The 20,947-nt window shown below is 37.5% G+C and overlaps 1 protein-coding gene across 2 annotated transcripts; it reads left to right on the forward strand.

Moving 5' to 3' along the window:
• The first annotated feature begins 1,126 nt into the window (after nucleotides 1-1,126).
• LOC148880509 (lipid droplet phospholipase 1-like) lies at nucleotides 1,127-20,072 on the forward strand. Of its 2 annotated transcripts, XR_016104580.1 has the most exons (11): nucleotides 1,127-1,629; nucleotides 2,018-2,085; nucleotides 12,634-12,704; nucleotides 12,834-13,067; nucleotides 15,252-15,415; nucleotides 15,533-15,588; nucleotides 15,690-15,742; nucleotides 15,826-15,937; nucleotides 16,945-17,089; nucleotides 17,399-17,496; nucleotides 19,663-20,072. XR_016104580.1 is itself a non-coding variant. In XM_088962435.1 (10 exons), exons 1-10 carry the CDS (start codon nucleotides 1,487-1,489, stop codon nucleotides 19,732-19,734), a joined length of 1,071 nt encoding a protein of 356 aa, XP_088818561.1. In that variant the 5' UTR covers nucleotides 1,127-1,486; the 3' UTR covers nucleotides 19,735-20,072. The 2 variants fall into 2 exon arrangements, 1 of the variants encoding a protein (XP_088818561.1); XM_088962435.1 differs by lacking the exon at nucleotides 16,945-17,089.
• The last annotated feature ends 875 nt before the right edge of the window (nucleotides 20,073-20,947 follow it).

Genomic DNA, 20,947 nt, shown 5'->3' on the forward strand with positions numbered 1-20,947 from the left:
CGTCACCACTAGGTCAAATAACGAGGTACTTAGCCAAAAAATTTATACATCACAAAAAATGATACGTGACTAGAAACAGTTACATCAATTGGCGCCGTCTATGGGAACATGCTATAAAAAGCTAAGTTCTCATCCTATAAAAGCTAAGTTCTCATCCTATAAAAGCTAAGTTCTCATCTTACCAAAGTTAAGTCCTCACTTTTTAGAAATTGAAGCTATAGGTTTATAGTTTACATTTTTTACGAACTCAAAGACTATGCAGGGAGCTAACAGACTAAGTAACTCTACCAACCTTACTTTCAATTAAGATAATGCCTCATCAGTCATCTTCGCAAGGTCTTCCTACAAAGATGAGCTCTTCATGGCTTCCGCGGGAGTTGGCGGCCAACAGACTTCATAGGCGCCCTTATCGGTCGAGCCTTCCAAGACTCCCGTGTGAGCTAGTGACCTAAAGTTAGTAGTGTTGCCTCCGAAGGTCGAGCTCCTAGTAGCTTCTTGTAGGAGTGGGTGACCGGCATCACGAAGCTGATGCAACGCAATCATAACTCTACACCTCACAGGCAAAGCCTATGGGCCACATTACTGCTTAAGACCCGTCGCCTCTCCGACACAGGCAAAGTAAAAAAGAGTAGACTACGAGTCACTCCCAAAGCCTACAGGCCACATTATTACTTAAGACCTGATCGCCTTTCCGGCACAGGCAAAGTAAAAAAAAAGAGTAGACTACGAGTCACTCCCAAAGCCTACGGGCCACATTACTGCTTAAGACCCGGTCGCCTCTCCGACACGGGCAAAAGTCAAAGAAAAAGTCTACTCTCTTGGCTGAGTTACTCTCAACTCGGGAGTGGGGGGCAATTGATGAGGGCAGATTTGGCCTTCTAGTGAAATTGCGACATGTGGCACATCATGACAATCAAGCAGTTCGCCACCAGGCAGTTTACCCCCAGGCAATTCGCCACCAAGGCACGTCACCACCGGATCAAATAACGAGTTACTTAGCCAAAAAATTTATACATCACAAAAAATGAGACGTGCCCATAAAACGTTACATCATGTTATATTATAGAATGCAAGTGGGTCCCGCTTAATTGTTACAAAATAATAATAATTAATTAGTTATATTGACGATCATGATCTTGTTGAACGTGTTTGATGGACATCTTCAGCGACGCGTCTACGTTTTGCATTTCGTTTTAGTTCACCCTTCATTACGTCTTTCCTTCGTTTCCCCTTTCCCCCATTGCTGCTTTCTATTATTTTTTCCTTCTTATTTACTTCTTACATCTCTTACCACTTACGCCCTTTTCCTTGCTTTCTTCTTCATCTTCAACTTTTTTTTTTCTCTGTTTCTTTTGACTGAGAGTCTTTTTTTTTTTCTTTGCAACCACAGAATGAACGATCCCTGTTTTGTTTAGAATTTAGATACCCTTTCTTCCTGTAATTTTCTTCGTTCTTCGTCGTTGTTTTTTGATCCTTCGAACCAGAAATGGGGAAGAGTGTGGATTTTGATCCGGAAGAGAATGGTGTTTGTTCGGAATCGATTAATGGGGGTCGAGATGTTTGGAGTTGTAATGGTTCTGCTTCTACGGCTGATCATCTTGTTATCATGGTCAATGGGATTCTAGGAAGGTCGGCTCCTTTTTTTTTTATCCCAATTGTTTATTTATTTATACTTTTTTTGTTGTCATAATTTTTCTGATAGTTGGATGAGATTTCTACTAGTTCTGTTTGTTTGGGAGTGCAATTGGGATACCGGAAGCGGTTTTGATGGAGGGTTAGATTTTGGCTTGTTTTGAATTGAAAAAGACGGTGTATATTTTTTATCTTTACGTGAATTTTCGGTTCTTTTGATTCTTAAGGTTATGCCTATATACAGATTTAAATCTACCGGTCTTATTTTGACTTCACATCCCTGTCTTCACAATAGCTTCTTAATTATTTTATTTTATTCTGTTCTACACGTTGTTGTACTTCGATTAATTGTTTACTTTTGGAATATTTTGCTATCTCCGTGCAGTTCCACCGACTGGAAATTTGCAGCTGAGCAGTTTGTTAAAATGCTCCCTGACAAAGTGATTGTTCATTGTAAGTTTTTTTTTTTTTTTTTTTTCTTCCTCAAGTTCTATATTTTTGGCACTGACCACATTTCTTCGAGCTCCATTAAACAAAATTGCAGGTTTTGCCTTATTTTGAAAAGCCCCCACCCCCACCAATTAATATTTTAGGTTCCTGAAGATGAGCAGAGAGACTGGGTCTCTTTATTACTTATAACAAAAATCACTTGGAAGCCCTGTTTCTATTTGTATGTAGCTTCATCATGTTATTCTGATTTACAGAATTACACTCAAAGGAAATTCAGCAATAAACAACAATTATGAATCTAAGAAAGGGAAGAGGGTTTCCTAAGTGCTTACGGGAATGATTTATCTTCTTGGAGGTTAACTAAAAAGTCTTATCAAGTTATATCTTATCTCAAAAAAAAAAAAAAACAAGAAAAAAGAAAAAGAGGCATTTCTCTTTTTGATGGAATTGAATTTTCTATGGAAATGACCTTGGCAGGGGCTTTTCCCTTTTTTCTAAGAATATTGATAACTTCAATAAAAGCCCTTTTTCATCTGGAAACTCCATCTCTATTGAAATGTCTATCCTAAAATCCATGCTACTCGTCACTAGTTAACATGGGAAGCTGCAAAGCAGTCATCATTTTTATGGTGGGTTCTTGAAAGGCTTGTAAACATTACTCTCAGTGTTAGGTCTTTATTGAAATTGACACTAATTAGGTATTCAGCTTTTGCATACAAAGATGCCTTCTTACTTTGGACTAGCTAAACAATATGCAATTGAATTCATCTGTCTTGGGATTCACTTGATTTGAACATAGAAGCTTATCACTCTTTTCTCCATCTAATTTATTTGGTAGAGTCTCCTTTATTTCCAAGGGGTTAAGTTATAGATTGTGTTTTAAAAGGTGTGGGAAAGCTTGGAACCCCCAAAATGCCCTGAGGTGTATGCTAGAGGTGTTGATACCTCTGAGGCGTATGCTTCATATGCCTTTTTTTTTTAGGCATGCATGAGGCATACGCCTCATGCACGTCTAATACAAAAAGACAAAAAAAGAAAAGAAAAAGAGAGAAAAAAGAAAAGAAAGGAAAGGAAAGGAAAAGAAAGGGAAGGGAAAGAAAGAAAGAAAGAAAGAAAAGAAAAAAAGAGAATTATCAAAAAAAAAAGAAAAGAAAAAAAGAGAAAGGAAAGAGAAGGGAAGGGAAGGAAAGAGAAGGGGAAAGAAAGTGGGTAGAGTGCTCTGTCTATTGCAGCCCAATTTGGTTTCTTTGTGCTAGGGGAGTCTTGCTCTGCTTTGGCTTGCTCGCCTCCGCTTCAACAAGACCCCACCTTTTAGCTAGTGTTATGCATCTTCGTTCTTCTTAATATAAAAGATTTTTATTAAAAATAAAGAAAAATGAGATCCTCCTTCCTCTTTTCCTCCTCCCTCCTCCCTCCTCATCCCCCTCCTCTTAAGGAGGCTTTCGTCTTCTTGTGTTTGGAAGACTTACACCTCTTATGTTTTGAACTAGGTCTCAGGCCTCTGCGTTTTAAAACATTGTTTATGAATGCTTATCAATGGGTGCCCCTATTAGAGGAGTAACAACTCTTCCGTTCTAGAGTTTGTATCACTAGTCTAGTACACTGGTGAAGGTCCTTGAAGGAGATGCCTTTGATGTCGTTGGAGGCTTTCATCTATGAGCTTAGAAGAAAGAGAAGTAACAACACCCCCACCAAAAAAACACCACAGATCTCCAACAAAGTTTTTTTTTTCTCTTTTTTTGCTTTTTTTGGTTCCTGTTGAAATAATTGATTTTATGTTTGTTAGGGTCTGTTTGGCTGATTAAAGCCTTTTTATTTTAATTTATTATTGTACCATCACTTAGTAGGGGCACAAGGGTCATTTCCTTTCTTATTTTTTTTTCGCCCTATATATTATAATGAACTTGGTGCTGCTAACATTGTTCCATTGCCTCAACACTTATTTCTTCTTCTCTTCTCTCCTCTCCTCTCCTCATCTCTTCTCTTTTGCTGTAACCTTCAATTCGATTTATTGTCAAGATGGTATCAGAGCGTGGCCATTGAATCTGGGCGATCAAGTGTCTTCTCTAAGCTACTGAATCTGGGCGGAACAGAGGAGTACATCTAGGTTGATCGAATCAGACCAACAATTGGTACTGCCCCATTTTTTTTTTCTTTTCTTCTCTTCCCTTGGTCGTGTACCAAGAGGAAAACGAATGGACCTGAACCACTGAATGTCGACACACCCTTGTGAGGTTTTTCCTCTATTTGTTTTGGATCGTGTGATCCTGTACCTGTGAAAGGTTGTTGTAGGTCACATATGACCTGTTTTCTCTACTTGTTGGCTTGATGCCTTGTGTGCAAGGATTTCCCCTTGTGATTATTGCTTGTAGACCTGTTGAGAAAACTAGTAGGCTGGGATTGCTACTCCCTACAGGTCTGAAAATCAGATCTGCCATCTTGTTTTTTCTGGAAATTGGTGCTGGTCTTGTGCTCAGATTAAGTCCAAAAACTACAGTGTGGGTGGGCTAATCACTTGTTGTGTGTGGAGATTTTTGTTCTGAAATAAGGAGGGATCCTAAGTTGAAATTTTTTGATAAAAAAAATCTGTATTGATCATGTCTTTTGAGAATTTTGCTACTTCAGGGATTTCTGGAAATCAAAATGGGGTAAGTGGGGGAATGGATATGAGTTTCCCCATGGCTGTTATTCCCTTTGATGGTCTGAATTTCTTTGAATGGTCTAGGGGAATAAAACTCTACATCATTGCTAGGGGAAAAATAGGATACATCAATGGGAAAGTGAAGGAACCGAAGAGCGAAAGTGCTGAATATGATAGATGGAACCAAGAAAATAGTATGGTGATGTCTTGGCTCTTGGTTTCCATGCTGCCACAGGTGAGAAAAACTTTTATGTGGGCTGAAACTGCTTGTGAAATATGGGAACAAGCAAAGTCTTCTTATTCAGAGCGGAGACACTATGCCAAGATATACCAACTGCAAGTTGAATCGTCCACTTGCAAGCAGGGGGAAAGGAGTCTCTCGGTGTACTATTTAGATCTGACATCGATATGGAAAGAATTTGATCACTATCAGAATGTTAACTGGAAGTGTGATGAGGATGCAAAAGCATACAAATCACTTGTATCTTAGCAACGTGTATTTGCCTTCCTCTTGGGATTGAATCCTTCATATGAGTCCATCAGGGTGCAGATCTTGGGAAGTAAAGACTTGCCATCAGTTTAGGAGGTTTATGCATTAGTTCATTCAGAAGAAAGTAGAAGAAATGTGATGAATTCTACAGAGGGGGAGCCAGTTGCTCTAGTTGTTTGGGGAAGTTCAAATACTAATGTCGGAGGTGGTTCTAAGAAAGGTGACTCTCAGAAGAGAATATATGATAAGATTAAGCTTTGGTGCACTCATTGCCAGAAGGCAAGACACACTAGAGATACTTGTTGAGATCTCCATGGAAAACCTAAATGGGCATAAGATTTGGGTAAGAAGTCAACAACTGATCAGGGTAAGAAACCAAGTCAGCAAACTCAGAAAAGGTATAACTCAGCTAATATGGCATCTCAAGAGACTGGTCCCATGGTAACTCAGGAAAGACATCACAGTTCTGACCCTAAGGAAGAGATCATCAACTCCTTTCGTGACCATTTGGAGTTATATGGTAGGATTCTTCGCCAGATGGATATTGGTCCTACTCCTACCTCTTTTGCATCTACTTCAGGTAACACTACCACTGCCTTCTATATGTCATCTCATACCTCTGATTCCCCTTGGGTAATTGACTCCGTAGTCTCAAACCATATGACTAGTAAGTCAAATTTATTTCAGGCATACAATCTTCTCTCTGGGAGAGATAAGGTGAAACTAGCTGATGGTTACCATAGCCAACCAAGGAACCATCTTTCTCCCACTCGGCCTTACCCTTTCTAACATACTACTTGTTCCTAAATTACCTATAAATCCGCTTTCCATTAGTAGTATTACTGACTCCTTGAACTGTTCAGTTACTTTTTATCCGTCTTCATGTGTGTTTCAGGATTTGGCCTCAGGGAAGACGATTGGTAGAGGAAGCATGGTGGATGGCCTCTACGTGTTGGAGAATAAAGCTGGTATTGTGGCTATAGAGTCCTTGAGTTCGTTCAATGAGAGTCAAGCTTATTTATGGCATAGTCGTCTTGGTCATCTTTCTGTCGAGTCATTAAAAGTTTTGTCTCGAAAGTTGTTTGAGTCTTTGTTAGCGAGTTAGTTGCAGTTCTAGACATGTCAATTGAGTAAACATTGTAGAAGCACTTTTCCTTTGAGAAATGAAAGATCTGAATTTCCGTTTCATATTGTTTACTCTAATGTTTGGGGCCCTATTACTCTACCTACTAAGGCTGAATATAAGTACTTCATTATCTTGATTGATGATTACTTTAGATACACTTGGGTTTACCTTATGTAGTCTAGAGAGGAAGTGCCTAAAATTGTGAAAGACTTTCAACGCATGGTGTTCACTCAGTTCCAAACTGAAATCCATATTTTCCAGTCGGACAATGCAAATGAATACTTCCATAGTGATCTCACGAAATTCTTTGCTTTGAGTGGATCACTTCAACGAAGATCTTGTGCTAGGACACCTCAACAAAACGGTGTTGCTAAAAGAAAAAACTGTCATCTTCTTGACGTAGCTCGTGGCTTGTTAATCCATATGAATGTTCTGAAACGCTTTTGGATGGATGTTGTTTTGTGTGCTAGGTACATCATCAACTGCCCTCTCGGTTACTAGAGTATAAGGCCCCACATTAGTTTTTGTTTCATATAGCTCCGTTGTTCCCCATTCCAATGCGTGTTTTTGGGTGTCGTTGCTTTGTTCATAACTTGTCACCAATTGGGGGTAAACTTGATCCTCGTGCTATTCCTTGTGTCTTCCTTGGTTACTTTCTATCTCAAAAGGGGTACTGTTGCTATGATCCTGTCTCTTGTAAGTACTATGTCTCAATAGATATGTCCTTTTTTGAGAATCAACATTTCTTCTCGGTTTCTCCTCAGGGGGAGAGTAGGGTTGAGGAGAAACAGGCTCAGACTCAACCACCTCCTCTACCTGACTCTCCTCCATTTTGTGTCTTTCTTTGCCGCCACAAAAGCCAACAGAGTAGAGCCATGGAACCTGACACTTTGCAACCAACATCATCGGCTTCATCGGAGGTTGATCCTTCCCATCAACTGGGTATACTTGCTTATATTGATATGCCTGTTCCTCTCAATGTTGATTCCCTTGTCATTAATGATCTTGACGTTCCTACTTGGGTAAGGTCAATATGGTGGAAAACTTGCAAAAGAAGAAACCTTACTTGTGTTTGTCCCTAAATTGGTGCTTCTTGTATTAAGTGAAAGGTGAGGACTGTAACCATTTACTGATATCGTGCTCTTTTGCTGCCAATATTTGGAACTGGGTTGTTGCACTATTTGGGTGTAGGTGGAACTTGCCCTCCGAAGTAAAGTTGTTCATTCCGACTACCTTTGGAAAATTGACAAAAAGAGGGAAGCTAATGTGGAAATGTATTAGAGCCGCTACCTTGTGGACTTTATGGGAGGAGAGAAATGTTAGAATATTTCAAGAAAAGGAAAGAAGTCTTGTTGAAATTAAGGAATGCATAATGACAAGGACAGTCTCGTGGCTAAAATCTTCACATTTGTTGGCAGATTACTCCTTTGACGATTTAAGGAGAAACTGGGCAGCAATGGCTTCTACAGTCTCCATAAAGAACAAATCACAAGCTGAATGGGAATCCCCACCGGATGGAGTGGTAAAACTGAACTTTGATGGTAGTTGCCAAGGTAACCCAGGGCCATCTGGAATACGAGGGATTCTGAGAGACAAAGATAGCAACATGTTGTCTTTATTTTTAGGACCAGTGGGTGTTGGTGATTTTGTAAGGGCAGAGATACTAGTAGCGGTACAAGGTATACAGATGGCCAGTCAACTTGGAGTGAATAATTTGATAGTAGAAGGGGATTCCAAGGTAGTAGTGGGCTGGTTGACAAGTCCAGAGACAACTTGTTGGGGCTACAAGGATCTGTTAAAGAAAGTTAAATGGCTAACAAGGAATATGTCAGTCAGGTTTCAGTGGGTCAGCAGATCAGCAAATGCAATGGCTGATTCTTTGGCTAAGCAAGGGGTGTCAAGGGGAGATCTGTTTTGGGCCACTTTGTAACTGTGTTTCAGGCTTGTGTTTGTTTAGTGTTTATGACTCAGTCCTAGGGGGAGGTAACACCTCATGCCTCTTCCTAGGCTCAATGTACTACTATTTTTTGAATTAATAAAACTACTCTCATTTATCAAAAAGAAAAAAAGATCTTGATGTTCCTATTGCTAAGAGAAAGGGTGTTAGATCTTGTACCACTAACCACCTTATCTCTCACTTTGTATCCTATGATCATATTTCATCTTTATATCGTGCATTCCTCTCCCCTGTTGACAGTATCCCCATTCCTAAGAATGTGGCAGAAGCTTTATCCAAACATGAATGGACAGATGCAATGAAGGAAGATGTTGATGCATTACACAAAAATGACACTTGGGAGTTAGTGGATCTTCCTGAAGGGAAAATACCAGTGGGGTGCAAGTGGGTGTTCATAGTGAAACACAAGGCTGATGGAATTGTTGAAAGGTACAAGGCCAGACTGGTGGCAAAAGGTTTTACACAAGTATATGGAGTGGACTATGTAGAGACTTTTGCCTCAGTAGTCAAGATGACATCTATCAAAATTCTCCTTTCATTGGCGGCAAATCTTGACTGAGAACTTCACCAATTGGAAATAAAAAATGCTTTCTTGAATGGTGACTTAGAAGAGGAAGTGTACATGACCCAACCTCCAGGTTTTTGTGTTAAAAGCAGTGAACAAAAAGTGTGCAAGTTAAAAAAATCTTTATATGGGCTGAAACAATCTCCTCGGGCCTAGTTTAGTAAGTTCCACTTAGCAGTTCAACAGATGGGGTTCAAACAATGTTAGTCGGATCACACACTATTTGTGAAGAATGGTGAAGGGAAAATTGCAGCTCTAATTGTGTATGTGGATGACATAGTGATCATAGAAGATTGGGAGGCTGAAATACAGAGACCAAAAAATTCTTAGCCACTCAATTTGAAGTGAAAGATCTAGGCCCCTTACGTTATTTCCTTGGAATTGAAGTTGCCCGCTCTCACAAGGGAAATATGTACTAGATCTACTAGAAGATATAGGCAAATTTGGGGTGAGACCAATTGACTCACTAATTGAACCTAACCATCATCTGGGAGACAGTCAGGGAGAGTTCTTGAAAGATGTGAAGAAGTTTCAGAGACTTGTAGGGAGACTCTTGTATTTGTCTATGACCAGGCTTGGTATTGCTTATGCAGTGGGTGTCCTTAGTCAGTTCATGCACAACCCTAGGACAACTCACCTTGAAGCTGCAGAGAGGATCCTCAGATACCTCAAGAAGTTTCCTGGAGCTGGTTTGTTGTTCCAGAAACATGGACATTTAAAGGTGGAGGTATATACTGATGCTGATTGGGCAGTGGAAATTGATGACCGAAAGGCTACCGGATATATTGTGCCTTTGTAAGAGGAAACCTAGTCACATGGAGAAGTAAGAAGCAAAGTGTGGTGGCTAGGTCTAGTGCTGAAGCAGAATACAGAGCTATGTCTCATGGAGTTGCTGAAATCATGTGGATAAGAAATCTGTTAGGAGAACTGGGTTTTACAGTTAGCAACCCTATGTCACTCTATTGCGACAATAAGGCTGCTATCAACATTGCAACTAATCCAGTCCTCCATGATAGGACAAAACACATTGAAGTGGACAAGCATTTTATTAGAAAGAAACTTGTAAGTGGAGAAGTGTGCAACCCATATGTCAGCCCAGAAGAACAACTTGCAGACATCTTCACCAAAGGTCTTCATCATGTGCGGCATAATGATTTGTGTGACAAGTTGCGCATCATTGACATCTATTCTCCAACTTGAGGGGGAGTGTTGAAATAATTGATTTTATGTTTGTTAGGGTCTGTTTGGCTGATTAAAGCCTTTGTATTTTACTCTATTATTGTACCTTCACTTAGTAGGGGCACAAGGGTCATTTCCCTTTTTATTATTTTCGCCCTATATATTATAATGAAGTTGGCGCTGCCAGCACTGTTCCATTGCCTCAACACTTTTCTTCTTTCTTCCTTCTTCTCTTCTCCTCTCCTCTTCTCTTCTCTTCTCTTTTGCTATAACCTTCAATCAGATTTACTGTAAGAGTTCTCAAATGTGCTATTATTCCTTTCCCTCCAAGTACCATAGATTATATCATGAATTAGCCTTCTAGCATAACAGACACACTTGACCAATTCTAAAGCAGTATGGATGAACGGTCATCACCCATAAATGGTGAATGAGTGAATTTGACTTGTCTATCATAGACAATGGATGGGTGCTTTTTAAAATTGGACCAAGGTTGAACCAAATACCGTGCATTTCCCAGTTTGATAACCGCTTTACCCCAACCAAACCATCAAACTAGAAATAAACAACATCTGGTAAGGTCTAGTTTAAATACATTGCGCTCAACCAATGTTGTCAAAATCTTATGATTAACGATGCAATTCACGATTTGAATCATGAATCCAAAAGGTTTGATTCAAATCTTATGTTTGAAACCATTTTTTTTTTTTGCAAAAATCCTATGATTCTTGTTTGAATCCTAGATTTGATTTATTAATCTTATGATTTTTACGATTTTTACTATTCAAATAAATTCAATTAAGAATTAGTTATCTACTTTGTGATTTTTTTTTTATTTATATTTAGTTTTGCCAAGGGAGACTTTTTTAAAGCCCTTACTAGAAAATGATTTATTTATGATATTTAAGACTAGAAATTGAGTTTATTTTCAGATAAAACTTGATTATATCATCTTAGGTTTCTATTGCATAAGTGGTAAATTCTAGTTTTTGTACATACTACATATATAATGTCTATTTATTTTTTGACAAGTTTGTAGAAAATAGAAATAATCTTATGATTTATGATGTGATTTACAATTCAATTCAATTCAACTTTCTTTACGATTTACAGTATGATTACAATTTTTTAAAATATTGTGCTCAACTCAAAACCAAAGCTAATGATTTGGTAACAAGGAAAATTGTAGTCTAATTGGTTGATGGTCTATAGTTTTCCCTACCTGGATGACTTTGTTACCACTTGAAGAATCATGAAAAATTGACATTTTCTTTACCTTATTTATTGATCCCTTAATTGTTCATAGGGCTATTCATAAGAAGGCCCAACCCGACCAAATCGACCAACTCGGACTGACCCAACCCGAGTCGGCTGGGTTTTCATCAGCACCGATCGGTTTCGGGTTGGGAAAATTCGTAAACCGATGTATCGGGTCGGTTTCGGTTTTCTTGTGTGAAAACTAAAACTAACCCGAACCGAACTGAACCAATTAGTCTTCTAGTTCTAGTTCCTACTTAACTAGTCTTCTAGTTCATACTTAACTAAATTGTATCTATCCTAGTTTCTATAGTCTTTTACACTAAATAGGCAACTAATTAGGCAATTACAATTAGAATTAGGTGTCATTTTTTACTTAGATTAGAATTTAGAAAGTTTCTTGAAATATAAATATTTCAGCCTTCTTTCTATAAAACTGTTTGACTTTCTATTTTATTGATAACTTTTGTCTTTTCTTCTATTTCTAACTTGGTCCGCCCCCCTTAGCCCTCAAGTCCTCAACTCAAGCACAATCTCTATTCTCTAAATAATACAATTTGAGTATTTGACTCTCAACTCAATAAATTTCCTTCTAGGCTTCTCTGTCCTTTTTGTACAGGAGCAAAACCGAAACCGACCCAAACCGACCCAACCCGACTCAAACCGACCAGGTCGGTTTTTCCTATTAGTGGGTCGGTTTCGGTTTCCACCTCAGGTAACCCGACCAGGTTGGGTCGGTTGGGAAAACCCCAGTAAACCGACCCAACCCGACCCGTGAAGAGCCCTAATTGTTCATAATGAGTTCACAGTAGTGATGTCGTCGTCAATATTGTAATGAGTTGTGTAGTGGGGAGGAAAGAATTTTTTGTTAGATGGCTTTGTATACTTTTTCTAGTTTGGTTTTGGTGTTTTTTATTGTGGTGTGTATTTTTCTTCTTTTCTTTGTGATAAAATAAGGTTTATCTAAAAAGAATTAAGTATATTCTTTTTTATTAAAGATGTAGTAATTCATATTATCTAATTCATGTTGCCAAATCTATGGTTGTTATTTCCGAGTTTTCTCAATCTGACAAGTGGTTCTTGTGTTGCATTTCAATATTTGTACCTATGTACTATTTTGTGTACAGCATAGGTATCAATATTGTGTTTCTTAATGTGCCATCTGTTAATGTGTCATCAATATCGTGCTATGTTATTTTTTGCCTTGCATTTGAAAATGTTGATGTCCCAAAGTTTACATTTTCTTATAGGGGATGGTTTCATGTGCAGTCTCAGTCTTCTTTGTTTGACAACCATTTGCTTCATCTCACTTTTGGCTGGTTGACACGTGTTGCAGGTAGTGAAAGCAATGTGTCTACACTGACATTAGATGGCATAGATGTCATGGGTGAGAGATTAGCTGTGGAGGTTTGTTAGATTATGTTATACATTTATACTTATTGCCAGTTTCACTTCCTTTATTCATTAATATTATCAAAACAACATGCACAATGATGCTGCTATTATATTGGTCTATGACACCACCTTTAAAATCAGGTCTTAGAAGTAATTGAACGAAAGCCAAGTGTAAGGAAGATCTCTTTTGTTGCACATTCCATGGGAGGACTGGTAGCAAGATATGCTGTTGGGAGACTATTTAGACCTTCTAAAAGTGAAATTGCATTGGATGGTACATGTGATGAAGACCCAAGGGGCACAATATGTGGTCTGGAGGCAATGAATTTTATTACTGTTGCTACACCTCATCTTGGTTCAAGGGGTAACAAGCAGGTATTTATTGTTGCCTTGCATCCATGTTCAAGAGTTTCAATTATGTTGGCGCTTTCTCTAATTTGGAAATACTATTGTAAATGAAACTTTCATGAAGTAAGCTTGAACGGTTGCTGACATTTAAGGCTGGCTCAATTGAGAAATTTGAAGCAGCACAAGCAAGATAAGACAAAGGCCTTTTCTTACTTCCCAAATGAATCTTATGGAGATGCTTAGAATCTCAATAAAAAATTATCTACATTATTTAGAAATTTGAAGCAGCACAAGCAAGATAAGACAAAGGCCTTTTCTTACTTCCCAAATGAATCTTATGGAGATGCTTAGTATCTCAATAAAAAATTATCTACATTATTTTTTTTTTATACATTGATAGTACTAATAAATTTCTTTTTCTCTTTTCTGTTTAATAGAAAACTTGTTGTTTTGCATGAAATACACACATACATACATACATACATACATACATATATATATACACACACACACACATATATGTATGTATATATGTATGTATGCATTTACTAAAATGGGCAAATCCCACCAATGTATATCTTATAAACTGATATAAAATGATTCTTCTCCACGAAAGACAACATAGCATAAGAAATTATGTAGTTCAGACCATTATACTGTGAGATGACAAGACATCAGTGTAGTGGATCTCATTAGACTCCTTGAGAACAGAAATCCAAGAAGTGGGAGTCTAATACCCTCCTCACCAACTTGTCAACTTGATTCTTGAAGAACCCCCTTATTTCTCCATTTGGGAGAACATAAATTTTGGATTTGATATACACACCTTGGTCTTGCTTCTCCATTTCTTGCCAAAGTATTTTTTGAAGGGATATGCATGAAATATCTCTTTACATGCCATTGTTAACAAAATCTATATATTTTAAAACAAAGCCCTCAGACTAGAGAGCTTCTCCCTTAGAAAAGTGGCATCTTATTTTCTCAAGAAAGAGCATCTCAAAAGTGGTTATTTCTACTCTCAAGCAAAAGCTTCCTTCCTCAGACATGTGTCTACCTTTTCAAATGGTAGTTACCTCCACTCTCAAAACAGTTAGTGGTAGTTATCTCCATTAAAAAAGAAAAAAAAATGAAACTCATTTCAAATGATGTAGCATCCATACAGTGGGTTATTATTTAGAAATAAAACTTGACTCAATCTCTTAAATTAAAAACATTTCTATACATAAAAAATCAAATAAAACAGTAAGCTAAATTTACAACATAAAAAATGGGTGTTAAACAAAATCATTAGAATACATAAATAAAAAAAATCAGAATACTGGCCCTGTACTTAGTACTGGGGTCACTCTCTAGTATTTTATCAAGAGAATCATTATGATAAAACGATTTATTTTTTAGGAAATATCTTGACGTGTCTAAACTAAACATACATTTAATAGGAAATATATATTTGACATGCTGTCACATGCATTTTGTGTTGGTGGACAATTTCTGCTCAAGTACTAATATTTAGAAGTTTGGATTTATATTCTTTTTGAGGTCAAATCTTGGAAATTGATTGAGTTAAGTTTATTGGCTTATCATACTAAATTATGTTAAGCATGAAATATGCTGGATGGTGAGCGTGAGGTGGATTGGAGTTTGGCTCCACCTTTCAAATTTGTAAGCCTAATATTGTCATGATTGGGTGCAAGGTCAACTATACATCCTGCCTGAGGTCTGAGCTACTCTGAGTATATGAATTAAGTGTGGGTATCTGGTCCACCATAGGTCTGCTCTGTTCAGTGCATATTACAGAGGTCCTGTTTAATGGATCAGAAAACCTCAGCCATGAATTCATGTAGATCCAATTAGTAGCTTAGTTGCACCCCTAATGTTCAATCTTGAATAAAATCCCTATTTTAAGGGTCTGCTTTTAAGGACTGTTTCTATTAAAACTAATTCAGATCGGGGCAGAAGCCATGAAACTTGTATTAGTATTTCTCGATTTTTTGTTTTGCTATAGATATCTTTAATTGACATGATCTGTGGGAAATCTGGATTGTGCTATGTACAACGAATCAGAAATTTCTGAGCTTTATTTTATAAAATGTTTTGAAGACTTTGACTGTTTGGATTTTGGGATTCTGTTTACACCTTTATTGATTATTAACAATTGGATGGAGTTACCTGATTTTTAATAAGATTTGGTGATTTCTTTTTTATTTTTAGGTTCCATTTCTTTTTGGGGTAACCGCCTTTGAAAGGGCTGCAAGTCGTGTTATTCATTGGATATTTAGGAGAACGGGTGTACATCTTTTTCTTACTGATTCTGAGGATGGGAAACCTCCATTACTACGATGCATGGTTGAGGATTATGGTGACCTTTATTTCATGTATTTTTAACTTCTTTACCTTCTGTAAATTGCTAAAGTGGATTGTAAAAAATTGAGGCATCTCTTTCTCCAATATAGTTGCATACATAACTATGGTGGTAATTCTCGCTAATGTAGGTCTGCTCTTCGTGTATTCAAACGGCGTGTGGCATATTCAAATGTTGGCTATGATCGTATCCTCTTTTATCCATCAAAATAACTCTTGGTTAACTTTTTGTTGATAAGAATTCTGCTTCAATTGCCGTTTTTATTTCCATAACTATATGCTATTAAGATATTGTTGGCTGGAGAACATCATCAATTAGACGTAATAGTGAACTGCCAAAGGTAATGTTTTCAGCTTTCAGTAGTGCATCCATTTATTTAAGCTAAATTGCAATGTGATAACCGTGTTACTTCTTGGTTACTAGTGGGAGGATTCTCTAAGTGAGAAATATCCACATATTGTGTATGAAGAGTATACCAAGGCAAATGTTAGTAAGGGGTCCATTTTGATGGAGGAAGGTTCTGATATTCTAGAAGGTTAGTACCTTTAGTGGTTGATGAGACCAGCTTCAGATATCTGCAGTCTTGTCAAATTTTTGTTTCTGTTTGAATATTAACTATATCTAGTTTTATTTTTTCCCACTATGAATGCACATGTTTCTGTTTGTTATTACTTACCATTGTCTCATTTCCTTTAGGTTCTTTTTCAAAATTTAGATTGATTTTTGCATTGTTTCATTCCTTGCTTTATGTGCTGGCATATTTGATGATTTATTTTGTTGAAAAACTTTAGAAAGGTCAACATGGTTTTAATTATGGGACTCATGAAAACGAGTTTATGCTACTCTTGAATTCCTTCACCCTACTGAATACAGACAAGGTGGAACCCATGAGTTTATATCCAAGTCCAATGTTGTGTTTCTTTTCATGGGCCACACCATGTCTACGGGTGAAGTTATGAAGAGTTGAATAAACTTGTTGTTTACTAGCGCTGCTCTTCTGAATTCTTTATCCGCCGTTGAATGGTTTTATTTTTCCCATTAATTTATGTCTGCCAAAGCAGATTCCAAGCTTGATTATCTCAATAGTGACAGCTTTACATGTGATATGGTGTGGATTAATAATTGGTGTACATTGTTTCAGACTAGCCCTTTAAAAGTAAAAGGAGAACACAAAGCTACTAAGATTCTATGGTGTCATTATTGTATATGATATTTTCCTGGCAATACCAATGGAGTGAACAATCTAAATCATACTGGAAGTTCATATCCTGTTTTAGTTTCAAGTATCTACAGTTAATGAGTCAATAAAGTAACTGGAGCAAAACCAAAACCAAAAACTAGTACCTTCCCTTGGCCCAATCTTATTCATTCTTCATGTTACATATTATGACACTACTTGTGTATGCCATGAGTATTAGATTTGTTGAAATTGGAGGCACTGCATTGTTTGTTTTCTAAAGAAATGTTTATGGGTATATATGTAATAGAACAACAAATGAAGCAACAAAATCTTACTATGTATTACTTGATTCTCTCTTTCAGTTGACCTGCTTATTGTTGAGGTTGTGTTGCACAAGCAGGAGATACACTAAACATATGTTAAATCTGGGAGTGGTACTTGTATTTCATTTTAATAATAGCGTTTTGTAACTGACAAGTCCCACAACAAATTGCCTACCTCGTTTGGGTAAAATACTTAATCCATGTTCTATTCTTTTAATGCTTTGAAGTGCTTAAATTCCTTTATTGATTATTAAGTCAGTTTTTTTGCCCCTGAAATTTTCATATATTCAGCTGTTGTACTATGTCCATGTAGATGATTGTAAAAATTAAATAGCTGGCATAACTTGTATTTTTTTGCATAGGTTCTGTTGCTGTCTCTTTTATGATAAACTGTTTTGTTTTTATTTATTTTTATATTGGTTATGATAAACTGTTTTATCTAAAATCAGAAGTATTGAAGAAGTTGCTTCTAAGATTTGATTATACCATGCAGAGGAGCTGGTGACGGGTCTCTCTTGTGTGTCATGGGAAAAGGTAGACGTTAGCTTTCACAGCAGCAGACAGAGGTTTTCTGCACATAGTGTGATTCAGGTCTCTCTCTCTCTCTCTCACACACACACACACACGCGCACACACACACACACACACACACACACAATTACTGCACTGTCATTTAGGCAGGCAGATAAAGTAGTCTGAAATCATATAGCAATATATAAACAACAATCAGAAATTAGAACATGGTATTGGTTTGGTTAATCTGGATCAAGGTCTTAAAAGGCTAAAGGCGGAGGCGAGGCGGTTGGTTGTGATAGGGGTGAGGCTTAAGCCTCGCACAAAAAAAAGTAAAATTTTATGGATATAGCTAAAAATATTAAGGACATGAGGCATTCATAAAAAAAACAAGGACATGAGAAAACACAAAATTTAGATTTTATATAATATTATGTGGCTTATTTGATATATTAAATATGGATTTGATTCCTACAGATGTTTTCCGCTTTTGGAATGAACACAGTAAGATTGCATATGAAGACATTATTGAAGTGACATAATTTTTATTCCAAATTAAATATTGCATATTTGGGGCTGGAAGTCATGGAAGAGTTTACACAATGGAGCTACCTACAAGCCATGTAGTAGCAGTGAAGAAATTTAAGCCATTGGAAGGCAGTGGGCCATCTTAGATGAAAGTTTCATGATTGAGATACATGTATTAACAGAAATACGACATCAGAACATTTTGAAGCTCCATGGATTTTGTTCCCATCGACAATCTCATAATCATGAAGAATAGAAACCACCGAACAGAGATCATTGAAAAAGAAGAAAAAAAAAACCAGAAAAGAACAGGAAAAGGAGGGGCCTACTAGTTTGTCTTAGTCTGACCCTAATGATCTTTGCCACCACCTTCGTTTTTGGTGCACTAGTACAGTAAAACAAGTCTCTCACCCTCCTCTTACCCTTAACACTGGTAACTGGTTCATCTCTTAGTCTATTGAGCTATTCATTTTCTTCTCTCGTCTCTGACTCTCTAGTTTCTGCTCTACTTCGAAAACATAGAAAAACATTGCATAAGCTTTTGGGGTTTGTTTATTTTCCTTTAATCCAATTTTACCCCTGTAAAATATGATTATTCAGCATTGACAGAGTTAATACTTGGGGTGTAGGCCTTAAGGATGATGAGGCTAAAGACCGAAAGGCTTATGCCTCTACCAACTCAAGGCCTAAGCCTTGGCTATGGAGGAAAAGGTTATCGAGGCCAGGCCTTTTTAGTCTGCCTCACCTCAAGGCATAGGCCTTTGGCCTCACCTCGGCAGCCTTTTAAAACCATGATCTGGATATGTGAGGCTATTCTCCATGCTGTGAACCTGAGATTTAAACCACCATGGTTTTAACTGATAAACTGTCAGTAGGGGTGACCATTTTCATCCCAGACCGGAAATTCTAGGCTTGGGTCTAGGTTGTGTTCAGGCCCAGCCTGGCTTGCAATGCATCTTGTGTGTGTAGTGTCTTGTCCAAATATTTTTATCTATAAATATATTCATTGACTTAAGATGCTCAAAGAAGTACACTTAAATGTCTTGTCAATTTTTTGCAATGATGGTGGTTCAAATATTTTACGGAGAAGTATGGATTTGCGCAGTGCAGATTTCTGATTTATGCTGCAGAGCTATAAACATTCAAAAGGACCACAACCCACACTCTATGCACCAACGCCTGCCCGTGAATTGGCATCAATTCTGAACTGGCACCTACCCCGACATTACTTTGAGCCTACAAATTCTGACCCTGGGCTAATCGGTCATTCTCCCAATATTTTAGGGATTTTTGGACTGCAATTCCCCTCAGAAATCCTTTTTGCAGCCCCCTTCCTAGTCTATTAGTAACCTCCTCCCTCGAACTGGCACCTACCCCGACAGTACTTTGAGCCTATAAATTTTGACCCTGGGCTAATTGGTCATTCTCCCAATGTTCTAGGGATTTTATGCAGGGATACAGCAGCTCAATTTTGGGCTTTTTTTTTTGTCGGTAAGATGGCTACCGTTAAAATGCCTTTAGTGGTAATCTGAAAAGAGTGCCCCTACTTGGGGGGGGGGGTCCACAATTAAGTTTACTAAATCAAATCTTAGTGCGCCCCGTAACAGTTGACCTCCCAACCATTTCCTGTCGTGTTAAAAAATGCAACCCACAACAAGCTTTTGGGTTAAACATTTCCCTCGATCTTGTTTAAAGGAACAATCGGATGTTTTGCAGGTCAAAGATCACTTCATTCATTCAGAGGGTGTAGATGTCATCCAGCACATGATCGATCATTTTCTAACTTAAGAAGTCCAACAACTGTCAGAGAACTTCCGTGGTCTGAAGATGAAAGGTAATTGCCAAAAAAAAATCTGAAGATGAGAGTTAAACATGTCCATGGTTGGATGTACTGTGTAAACTACGATCATTCTTGGCTCCAATGTCCCAGTTTGGAGATCGTTTAGCTGCATCAGTAGGTCATTTGCCCTAGACTGAAGATCATCTTGGTTGCAATGATCGCCGGCTATTCCAAACAAGAGGAGAGAAAATGGATGAAGAAAGTTTTTGCTGATTCGTTATGTAGCAAATGTATATGAACAGACTATATTTATTAATAACTAAGAACTACACTTCTTTTGAGAAAATGTAAGAATTACACTTGGTTTCTTGTTTTATAACTTACCCTATTTTAGAGAGTGGAAGTATAACAGATTTTCAACCATGGACAGGTTTGATGTCAAAAATGATTTTCTAGTACTAATAACAGGGATTCCCAACCTTGTTTTATAACAGGGAAACCAATCCAAGGTTTGTAAAGGTTCCCTGCCTTTCCCTTCCTTTCCCTACATTTTCCCTCAAACCCAACATATTAATGGGTTAAACCTGGGAGGCATTTCAAACCAAACATATTAATGGATTAAACTGAGGCATTTCAAAATTTATATTGGTTTTCTAGCTCATTCAATTCCCCAGATCGATTTTGATTTTATCGTGTCATAAATATATCCGCTATTCATTTACTTGGAATGTGTCTTCACTTCCTCGTGAAATTAGGCTCAGTTTGGAAGGAGTACAAATGCAAATTTGTAGATTACAAACCTAATTTCACTTCCTCATGAAATTAGGTTTGTAATGGTGCATGATGGTTCAAAAAATTTAAATCATTTATTTCTGAGCTACCAAGCTTCAATTACAAATAACAGATTTTATATGCCATTTGATGTAAAAAATGCATTTACTTGACAGGATACACAGTAAATACGCCCAAAGAATAGATTAACAGAAAGAGAAGAAAGGTAAGGGGTGGATTCGAGCTGAGCTGAGCCGAATAGTACTAGGCTCGAGCTCAACTCGAGACTGTCCTACAAGGCTCAAGCTTGATTCGAACCAGAACCTTGAGCTCGAGTAAAAAATTCATAAACTTGAGCTTGATTTTGAGAAAAAATATTTTATAAAAATAAAAAATTATATATAAAAATATTTTTATTATATATATATATATATTCGAGCTGGCTCGCGA

Source organism: Nelumbo lutea, chromosome 1, assembly GCF_056320005.1.
Source record: "Nelumbo lutea isolate HS-2025 chromosome 1, American lotus-T2T, whole genome shotgun sequence".
Taxonomy (NCBI): Eukaryota; Viridiplantae; Streptophyta; class Magnoliopsida; order Proteales; family Nelumbonaceae; genus Nelumbo; species Nelumbo lutea.

Coding starts and splice junctions, on each gene's coding strand:
- LOC148880509 (XM_088962435.1), top strand. CDS start 1,487: ATGGGGAAGAGTGTGGATTTTGATCCGGAAGAGAATGGTGTTTGTTCG. Junction 15,416..15,532: donor TATGGTGACCTTTATTTCAT/GTATTTTTAACT, acceptor TCGCTAATGTAG/GTCTGCTCTTCGTGTATTCA. Junction 15,589..15,689: donor TTCAAATGTTGGCTATGATC/GTATCCTCTTTT, acceptor TATGCTATTAAG/ATATTGTTGGCTGGAGAACA.